This window comes from Chenopodium quinoa, unplaced genomic scaffold, assembly GCF_001683475.1.
Source record: "Chenopodium quinoa cultivar QQ74 unplaced genomic scaffold, ASM168347v1, whole genome shotgun sequence".
Classification (NCBI taxonomy): domain Eukaryota; kingdom Viridiplantae; phylum Streptophyta; class Magnoliopsida; order Caryophyllales; family Amaranthaceae; genus Chenopodium; species Chenopodium quinoa.
This window is the reverse complement of record NW_018743050.1, coordinates 171539-183010: the sequence shown is the minus strand read 5'-3', so window position 1 is coordinate 183010 and position 11472 is coordinate 171539. Positions and strand designations below refer to the sequence as shown.

General features: G+C 33.4%; 1 protein-coding gene across 2 annotated transcripts; it reads left to right on the top strand.

The window, feature by feature from the left end:
* Positions 1 to 4694: 4694 nt before the first annotated feature.
* LOC110730811 (J protein JJJ2-like) lies at positions 4695 to 8293 on the top strand. 2 transcript variants are annotated; one of them, XM_021910633.1, is made up of 2 exons: positions 4695 to 5090; positions 5727 to 8293. In XM_021910633.1, the coding sequence occupies exon 2, from the start codon at positions 5834 to 5836 to the stop codon at positions 7874 to 7876; it is 2043 nt and encodes a 680-aa protein (XP_021766325.1). In that variant the 5' UTR covers positions 4695 to 5090; positions 5727 to 5833; the 3' UTR covers positions 7877 to 8293. The 2 variants fall into 2 exon arrangements, with proteins under 2 accessions (XP_021766325.1, XP_021766323.1); XM_021910631.1 differs by having other exon boundaries at positions 5722 to 8293.
* The last annotated feature ends 3179 nt before the right edge of the window (positions 8294 to 11472 follow it).

Here is an 11472-nt window from a genome sequence, read left to right as displayed (position 1 = left end):
AATTTACACCATTATTTGTGATTTATTTGTTGTAAAATTTAATTATGATCGTGCATGGCACGGGACTTAACCTAGTTATATACTGAAATTAAAGATAATGATCAAAGTTATACTTCTAAGTAGCAAGCATAAAACTCGTTATGGTACAATATTCGTGAAATGGATGGAGTAGGTAGGAATTCATATAAATAGCCAAATAGGCAATCAAAATACTTGATAAAAGTGTTCATCATATGCACTAATCAGAAAGAGAATATGCAAGAGTGTAAATTTACAACCAACGAATGTCAAGTCTACAAAAAATATTGATTGCTCGACCTAGGCCTAGGGTCCAAAACGGAGGGGATTGATTGTCAGTGTGTTTGCAGTTAGAGGCCCATATTTAAGTTGGGCTATCAAAGGCATAAACATTATGGACATGCCTATCCTTCAATTGCACATCAACGAGTCCGTTTGAAAGTACCATTTGCAAAATTAGTAAAATAAAGGAATTAATAAAACTCCATTTGCATATCATGTTATTTTATTTATTTATTTGGTACAAGTTCGATCCTTCATAATTAAGCAAAGTATATTTAGCAAAATAAAAAAAAAGGGCATTATTTTGTTGTTGGAAAATTCCTATCATTGTATAAACAAAGTATACAAACTTTAAATGGAGTAGAATTATACTAGTTTTAAACTTTTAATAAACTAAAATTTAAGGTAGCAACATGATGTGTAAAATGATATGCATGCATTGGGGAAACCCCTCCTATTGTTACCTTGTATTAAAAAATTGTACAAATAGCAATTGTGTATAAATTGGCGGTGGTGAGATATTTAGAGAGCCTTTTGTTATATAATGTCTAAAAAGAAAATGTAAAACTGAATTCTACCATATATATACCTCAACATCACTTCTTCAAATTCCCCTACCCCTTACCAATCTTCTAATCGTTTAAAAATGTTATTGCAACTCATCTGGTGTTAAGATCATGTACCTTGTATTGGCCAAAAGCCATAAATTATCTCAACGGCACAAGCATAATTTTTACATTTGAGGGTTAAATGGAATATGCTATCTTTGTTTTGAAATAGATTTTAAGTGAACATTACATGCCTACATGTACACGTACATCACTTTTTTTAACAAAACGAATTGAGCTCCAATAAACTATATGCAATATTTTAGGGATTTGTTAAACATCGCCCGCAAATCTCCACATAAAGCCCACAAATTAGACATGGTTTGACAATTTTGCCCATTTCTAAAATCGTACCCAAAGTGAACAAATCTCGATCTAACAAATGTGGAGTCGTACTGGGTTGCCCAGGGAGGTCGGAGAGGCGAGGGTCGCCGGAGATACGTCGTCTTCGACGGAAAACGAGGTGGCGCCTAGTTTGGACGCCGGAACCATGGCAAGGACGTCCAGGCAAGGCGCCACAACCAGTGCACTGGCGTCCAGGCCAGACGCCACAACCAGTGCACTGGCGTCTAGCCCAGGCGCCTCAACCAGTGCACTGGCGTCCAGGCCAGGCGCCACCACCAGTGCACTGGCGTCTGGTTTGGACGCCGCCCTTACTTTTTAATTTTTTTTTTTGCCTTTTTTTTTTATTTTTTTAAATTATGTTTATTAAATTTATGTTTTGATTTAGGATGTGGAAATTTATGTTTTTTATTTGATTTTATAAAAAATATATATACTAGACTTATAAAAAATAACACATAAAATTAATAAATATTAAAAAAAAAAATCAAACACATTAAAAAAAAATTAGAAAATTTTTCTGATTTTCCAAAAAAAAAAAAAAAAAAATTAAAAAAATAAAATTTAAGGCAGCTGGGGCGCCTGGCCAGGACGACCCGTGGCTGGTGGTGGCGCCAGGTCCGGCAGCCACGTCCACCGGCCTGGCGTCTGGGCAGGACGCCCAGCCACAGTGACTGGCGCCTGTCCCAAACGCCACTCACCGTGGCTGGGCGTCCTGCCCAAACGCCACGCCGGTGGACGTGGCTGCCGGACTTGGCGCCACCACCACCTTGCCGCCACGAGCCACCACTACCTTGCCGCCACAAGCCAACCACCTTGCCGCCACGAGCCTCGACATCCCCGTACTTTGATTTTTATTGAGGTTGTGTTTTTTTTTAAGATCAAGGGCAATATTGTAACTTCAATATAAGTTTGTGGGCTTTATGTGGAGATTTGCGGGCGATGTTTAGCAATCCACATATTTTAACTTGGACCTTGGGGGAGGTTATGATCTACTCAAGTCACCTATAGTTTCGACCCTACACTATCCATTATTCCATATCCAACCTCTAAATTAAACATAGGAGGAAAGCAACTCAAGAAATAAAGTACAAAATTTTACCTCTAAGTTGGAATCATGACATTAAATCAAGTACTTAGGACCTGTTCTCTTCAGCTTAATTTCAGTTGAGTTCAGTTTAGCTCCAATAAGTTTAGTTCAGTTTAACTCCAATAAGTTCAGTTCAGTTTCTAATTTTCTTCTCTCATAAACAATTCATTTCAGTTCAGCTCTAATCAGATCATATCAGCTCAACTTAGTTCAGTAAATCAAAACAAGTCCTTAAACTTTCATTAACTCTAAAGAAGAGATGTTCACAACCTTATAATATAATATTTCATTCTCTTCATTCGGGATTACCTTGCTCACCGTTATGGCAAGTTGTCTAATTGACGAGGAGCTTGAGGTTCAAAGCACTTCCCCAAAACATTGGAGCAATAGTATGTTGAGACATGTGGTGATGTGGAGCATTACAATTGAGGACTTAGGGTGTACCAAAAAGTATGAGATAGAAATTGTTGAGAACCTAACAACAGGAAGCAACAAATTTAATGATTTGGGTAAGAGTCAATTGTAGAGGAAAAACAAAATAAGAGTTATTATAGTAGGAACTTCGACATTCTCGTGTGCTTTTAGGGTTTGTTTGTTACAACTTATTTTATCGTCTTATTTTAGACAAATTAAATTTTGATTAGTTAGAATATGTTTAGAGAAGTTTTACCAAAATAATTTTTAACATATTCACATACTTTTGTTTGAGTTTTGTTACATAAAACAAAATAAATGTAATTAAGTTGAGAGAAGTTTTAATAATATGATTTACGAAAATATATGTTGAATCTAGCAAATTCCAATAATATGGTATATTGAAGAATCACCCGAGGTTACAAGTTCAAGCTCTAATTTACATATGCTTTGAAATAGGAGAATTTTCTTCCCCCAAACATTGACCTGTGTAATTGAGCTAACTGATTTGTGAGAGATGTCGATTCAATATAGTTCTTTTTATTAACACACACTCCTTCTCCCCCCCAAAAAAGTACTATAAAGTTGTATACATTATTCAATGTTAACCCACATAAATTACATTTATGTACTTGCTTCTTAAATTGCATAAAAACCCTAAATAATATTTGGGTTGTACATACTACAAAGTATATAATTTATCTTCCCTACCCTTTCCTCATCCTTTATCCCAACAAGAAGCAATGGATCCATCAGCCCCTTTCCATCCAAATGTTCCCACAACATGGCATGCATTATAAAATTTTACTGAAAATTTCCCTCCTATTTTCTAAGGGTTATGAATCAACCATTTTTTTTTGGACGGAAGCAACCATATTTTATTTTCAATTACTCATGTTAATAGTAAGTATAATATAAATAAACAATTAGCAAGTATATTTAAAGGGAAGAACGAGTATCTAATATAGACTATAGGATTCATTTAAAAACCCTAATAGTTATATATCAATGTAGCAATGAGCCAATGCCAATCTTCACCAAGAAATTAAAATATAGCATTGACATTGCTATACTCCCATTCACTGACTTGGTATGTTATGGCCTTATGGGTACATATACTAGGTTTATTTTTTTGTGTGCCCATATATAACCAATTCATTTTTTTTTTAAATAATAGTAATAATCTTTTGATACATAGTTAAGCAAGGAATTCTTGTAATGACAGTTTCATATATTATAGAAATTATTTACATGTACTGATGATATTGATTCTAGCTTTATGACTTATAGTTTGGAATGGAATACCATACTTGCAAATACTTAATTATCATTTCAATTTTAGTCATGATCTTAAGTCTTAACAGCCTTGCTACCTAATTAACTTGTGTTTAAGGTTCAACAAGATTTTGTGGAATCATGGAGAAATAATAATTAATTTTCTAATTTTGATATTACTCAAATAAGGAGTTACCACATTTAAGATTATTATTATTACTAGTACAATATTTTAACTTTAGAGGTAATAAAATGAATGAAATTTAATGGGATATTTATTGTAATTTTTGTCTTGTTCACCAAACTTGACCATAAAAAGCAAAACATATCAATTTGCAATATTAATATATAATCAAAAAACAGATATGTTAAGATGAAGAATAATTAATTCCACAAATAAATAAAAAATTATATAATGACATCACATTATTTTTAAATGGACAAAACTACCCATCACCAAATTCACTCCCAAATAAAAAGTTTGATTAATTTATAAATCAAACTTTATAATTATTATATTTATACTTATTTTTTTATTTTTTTTATATTTTATAAAAAAAATATATGAATGCGCATTATACACTAAGGTGCATTTTAGTATTTCTTCCCATTAAATAGCAATACCATAAACAGCGCTTACTTTTTAACCAGATTATACATTACACAAAGTATCATTTTATTTCATTTTGGTAAAACTATTTTTTTCCCTTTCTTAAAAACTCTTTAATCCCTTTTCTCTCTCCTAATTTCCGGTCACCGGAATTTTACCCCTCAATTTTTTTTTTTTTTTTTTTAGATTACCCATTTGCATTTTCAAACCCCTTTGATTTTTCCTAGTCTCCAAAAAAAATTATTGAGCCTAGGAAAAAAAAAATAAAATTAAAGGGTGATAAAATAGTTTGAGTTTTTAGCTTTAATTTTTGTTCAGTAAAACCCAGAAATTTTCATAAAAAATTATAAATAATTTGAATCTGGAGAAGTTTCGAAGAAAAATTAGTTGATCGATTTGAAGACTTATACGATCTATGTCTTCTTCATTTTTCACCCCAGTTGGACTATCAGTAAGTTGAACTTTTACTTTCTTTTTTTGGAATTAATTTTTGCTAATTTTAGTAGTTTAGTTGATATTCTACTGATTTATTAGCTGATTTCCTTCTATTTATTTTGGCATTTTTGTAATTTGATTCTTTAGCTGCGATCTTCTTCAAAATAAAGTTTAGATTTTGGTAGAATTTTTGTGGGTAATTTGTAGTTTCATGAAATGGGGGTTTTTAATGCTTTGATTTTTATTATGCACTTTAATTTTAATGCGCATGTTGAATTAGGATTCCCTTGAATTTTTCTGGGGTTTTTGTATTTTTCAACTGGGTTTTGTGTTTGTTGATTTGGGTCTATTTTTGTGTTATAGATCTAAAATTTCAGTAACATAGCTCTTGAATTTGTGTTATAATTTGTTACATAGCTTTGAAGATTTTATACTTGATTAATTAGATTTTGTTATTTTCATGTACTTGCTTTAGCGTAAATTAAAAGTTGTCTGCTATAATATTGAAATCCTCGTAGATTTGTTGTCCCCTAGAAATTAGAGGATTGATTTATATTTGGGATTGAAGACTGAAAATGACTAAATTCAAATTTGGGTCTTTATTAGTTTTGTGAGGTCTTAATTTTGGCTACTGGGTTTGACTGAAGTGCAGAGATATAGATATGGGCTGTTGTTGCACCACTCGCTTTCAGTGTATGGGCGCTATTTGTGGTCCTAGTTATAATTGAAGTATCGAGTCGAGTTGGTTGAGTTTTCGACATGGAATCGAAGAGAGAGGAGGCTCTTGTAGCGAAACAGCATGCTGAGAAGAGATTTGCTGAGAAGGATTTTGTTGGTGCCAAGAATTTCGCGTTGAAGGCTCAAATGCTGTATCCCGAATTAGAAGGTATTTCACAGATGGTGGCAACGTTTGATGTATATGTTGCGTCTGAGGGGAAAGTTAATGGTGAAGTTGATTTTTATTCTATTCTTGGGTTAAAACCATCTGCTGATAAATCTTCAGTAAAAAGACAGTATAAAAGGCTCGCGGTGTTGCTACATCCAGATAAGAATCGAACTGTGGGAGCTGATGGGGCATTTAGGCTTGTTTCGGAAGCGTGGACTCATTTGTCAGATATTTCTAAAAGAGCTACATATGATCGCAAGAGGAATGGTCAACTGTCTTCCACAGTGGTTGCTGGGGCTACATATCCTACCAATTGTGCAAAGTCTTCTCTTCCTCCTACATTTTGGACAGTTTGCACTTCTTGTCAAGTTCAATACGAATATCTTCGGAAGTATGTCAATAAGAGGCTCTCATGTAAGAACTGCCGTGCTACTTTTATGGCCGTGGAAATGGGAACAGCTCCGATCAACGGTTCTTATCCTGTTTCACAGTTTTCATATGGGCCTGAAAATGGATACAATAGTAGTCATGGGCATAACATGTCATTCTACCCTACTAGTCCTGTATATGTTTCAGGGAACGGGGTTCCTGTGTATCACTCTGGTCACGGCTCTGAATATGTTTCAAATGTGTCTTTTCAATGGAGTACATCCCCGGGATCCTCTGGTGGGTATGTCAGCCCTAATGGATTTACCACTTCTGCTGATACGCTTTACCAGAGTAACGGATATCCAAGTAAACCTGGGAAAAAGGTGAAAGCTGATGTAAGTGCCAATGGTTCCGTTGGCTGTAATCAATCATCGGGCACAACAAATGTTAGAAGGCCGTATAAGAAAAGAAAGGTTGAAAATGGTGGTAATTCTGCTGTAAATGGTGACGAGTTAGGTGGTAAGGTTGTTACCGAAGCAGCAATGCCTAAGGAAAACGGATGCACTGTACCCAAGTTTTCTGCCACTAATGAATCCTCTGTCAAGCGGTCTATTCCTCCACTGATTGATATCAGAACGTTGTTGATAGAGAAGGCCAGAAAAGAAATCCGGAAGAGGCTTGAAGAGATGAAATCGGAATCAATTGAGAATGGTGAAAAAACTCATATACCTGGTAAACCTGGAGAATCTCGGAGAAGAGCACATCTGGGTATCTCCCATTTGGAACCCAAGAAACTCGGGCCAGTCACTCTAACAGTTCCTGACTCTGACTTCCATGATTTTGACAAGGACAGGACAGAAGAGTGCTTCCAACCCAAGCAGATATGGGCACTGTATGATGAAGAGGACGGCATGCCCCGCCTTTATTGTCTGATACGCCAGATCATCTCAGTGAATCCATTCAAAATTCTAATTAGCTACTTGGGTTCTAAAACTGATACTGAGTTTGGAGCAGTAAATTGGATAGATTCTGGATTCACAAAATCTTGTGGACATTTCCGAGCGACCACTACTGACATCATTGAAGGGGTCAACATGTTTTCTCACGTCTTAAGCCGGGAGAAGGCAGGCCGAGGAGGGTGTGTTCGTCTTTACCCAAGAAGCGGAGACATATGGGCAGTGTACCGGAACTGGTCAAAGGATTGGAATCGGTCAACTCCTTACGACGTGAGGCACCAATATGAAATGGTTGAGATAATGGATGATTACAACGAAGAGATTGGGATTTGTGTTACCCCACTTGTTAAGGTAGAGGGGTACAAGACGGTGTATCAGAGAAGCACCGACAAGGCCGCAGTTCAGTTGATCCCGAGGAGAGAGATGGTCAGATTCTCGCACCAGGTGCCATCTTGGTTGCTCAAAGAGGTGACTAATTTGCCAGATGAATGCTGGGATCTGGATCCTGCTGCCATCCCAGACCAGCTGCTTCAGCCGGTGAAAGATACCGAGATCCAAGATTTAAATAAACCTAGTGAGAAAGACTCTTGAAACTAGATACTACTGCTCTTTTTGGGCATTTCTGATAATGAATGGTTGGCTTTAACTCAATACTGATAGAGAAATATCATAAAGTAGGGCAGGAGTTTCACCATAGGATGATTTAGAGTAGTTCCGATGTTGGTCACAAGCTGATCGACGAACTTTGAACCCTAATGATTTTAGAGGGTTCATTGCTCATTGAGTGATGGGTGCTATGTAGGCATGTAGCAATCTTGTACTCAATTCTTAAATTGATTGTACTTGTGTTTTACAGGTTTTTGATCATCCTGCTAGATTTAGCTGTGAATTCTCATGCAAGAATTTTGTGCATGTTGAAGATGGTTTGCCGTTGGGTGGCGTTATCACAATTGCATGCTTCCATCGTTGTGTTGCAAATAATCTTACAATTCCTCAATGTTGCTCTAAGTGTTCCAATCTTATTTACTACTGTATAATTGATTATTGATCTTACAAGTACTATGTCATGTATAGTATTGGGTACTGAGAAGTATTTCCCTAAAATTTAACCAATTAAGTTAGTTGAAATACACAAAAAAAATTACTTGTAGAATTATCCTCCATACTATTTTCCGGTTTAATAAGTTTCGTTGAAGAAAAATAAGTTCTGATAAGGGTTGCCTAAGTTCAAATTACAATTAAAATAAATTTTAATTAGATAAGTAAAAGTCAAGTGAATATAACACAACCTATGTCTGTTTTCAAAATCAATTTTCACCAATTTCAAAAAGTTCTTACCACTACAACATTTTAATTACGGGTTTTTCACCATATGCCCCTAATTTTTTTGTTTATTCATCATATACCCCTGAACTTTTTTAAATTCATCATATACCCTTGAGTTTTCACAAAAATACACCATATACCCTTAATGACTTATGATTGTTAATTTTGTTAATCATTAAAATTAATTATGAACCGAAACCACTCTAAGTACATTCCCCAAACCTCGAAACCACCCACATTCTTTTTCCAACCCCCAAACCACCATAAATTTCCTTTTCTCATCCTCAAAATCAATCATATGGATATGATTATAGAGATTTGGAATGGTTTCGGGAGTTGGAAAAGGAGATGAGTGGTTTTGGGATGAGGGAGGGAGAGATCTAAGGTGGTTTCGAGGTATATTTAACTAAATTCCACTCATCTTATTTTTATTAGGGATATATAGTGAATTACTTTAACAACTTAGGGGTATATGGTGAATCTGCAAATTTTCATGAGTATATGGTGAATAAACAAAAAATTATGGGGTATTCGTTTTATAATTAATCCTATTTTTTTTTTTTTTTTTTTTCCAAAGAGCACCATTTGATTTATCCACAATTTTTTTTATTTTTTATTTTTTAAAAAAAGAGATTATCCAATTCTTCTTGCATCCACTCGTGATTCTAATGAATAATCAAGAGGAATTGTTTAGTTCATCTTATTTTAGGACTTTCCATTATTTTTTGTAGTGTTACACTTATCTTTTACAAGTATAGTTTTATGGCCTTTTTTTTAAGCATTTCACTTTTTTTTAAGCAACATTATCTATTAAAAATTTTAAATATTATAATTTACTCTTTTCTTAGTCCAAACTCAAACGCACTACTATTTTTGTATTATTACATTCTCTATCACATCTCTTACTTTTAAATAAAGTAATAACTCCAATATATATTTTCTTATAATTTTTAATACTTCAGTCACTTACATTTACTGCGGTCATTTGAAAAATGACTACTTTATTATTTTCATGCTATACAATATGATCGGTTCATTTTTTCACATTATAAAATGACTAGCTACAGTTAGTCTTCTAATGTCTCCAACGAATATATAATTTTAAAAATTCTTAATCCAACATAAATTAAATATTTTCGAGAAACTATAAAATAAGAATAGAAATTACATAAGTGAAAAAAAATGTTGATAAATAAAATAAAAATATTAATAATACTATATTATACCCAAAATAAAGTAATATATTAATTACTTGGGAAAAAAATGTCAATTATAAACTACATAATCATTAAAATATTATGGTAGTCATATTTCAAAAGACTGTTGTAAACTTTTCATAAAAACGATGTGTCGGTCAAAGTATAACACTAAAATAAAAAGGGAAGTACTTACATGAAATAAGAAAAAGTTCTCAACATATTTTTTTGTTTTACTACTTTTTGGCCTCGTGCAATGCACAAATTCATAATAATAAGATTTATTAATAATGATAGCCTTTATTTTCTTATACATTAATAAACATATATTGCAAATACACAATGACTTTATGTTAACCCTCTAGTATGGGCTTTTCCCAACTATGCCCCCTCTTTTTGAAAGTTACACATTGTAACATTTAACTTACAACTAGTTGGTGGCCCGAGCGTTGCATCGAGTCATTGCATTACATGAATGAATCAAGCGAATTGTACTATGGAATGAGATGAGATATATATGGTATATGTTTTGAATCCATGAACTTAAGCTACGAATTAAGCTAAGCCAATTGTTGGCCCTTTCTTTCACTCTAAGACCTTTTACAACAATTGTAACAGACTGTTATACCCTTGCTCATCATCATGTATATGGATGACAATTGCATGTTTACCTTTTCACTCTTGCATTGGTTGTTTAGATCCTTCTTTTATTGATCTCAATGCAATCTTCCTCTCCATATATAACAACACAAACACAAAATACTACAAAGTATATCAGTCGTTCTCTTAGTGATCTCTCTCTGACATATTCTATATAAGGGTGATTAGTAATGAAATATTTGATAGAAAGAGAGGATTTATATAAAAGGGTTTAATGGCAGCAATGAAATAATTAATTGAGGTTGGAATTAGTGATGTTATTGACTATACTTAAAAAATATTTTTTTTTTGTAAAAAAAAAACCCAAGAATCATATGTAGTATTCCGTATGAAGGTGAAAAGGTTGAATATATTTTCAGATTATTTTATTCTTAGTTACAAACTTAATTAGTGTTCCATCTATGATTATGAACAATGTCAATTACAACTATATTTTGGGCTATTCATTAAGACCATTGAACTATTTAGCGTAAATCAAGTAAAAATTAAGTTTATGATTAAAGAATCTAGTAATGACTTGTTGGTGGTGAAAATTGCTAATTTTATCACATTGATATGTAATTTCTTATGTGGGAAATTCTTGATTAGCTAACAAATTCCATTTTTCCTTTAATTTGGTGCTAGCCAATTGATAGGGTGAAAAGGTTTGATGACGTGGGAGTTTGATGATGTGGTTAAATAAGAAAAACAAAGCAACACATGGCGGATTGGAACTCCTAGTTGTTGGCCCGGGCGATGCCCTGATAAATCATAATTTTATAAGTTTGATCAAAATTAATTAAAAAGAGTTAATATTTAAACAATATTAATAAGTGCATGAATATAATAATCTATATTATCTTTCATTTATATATACTCGTATAAGATATGTTTCATTTAAATATAGAGGTTATAGATATGAAAAGTTATTTAAGTAAATTAGACACTATTATAGAGAATTAAAGTCACACCAATGAAGAGTTTTTCAAGTAAATTAAACATTGTTATAGAGAATTAAAGTCAAAC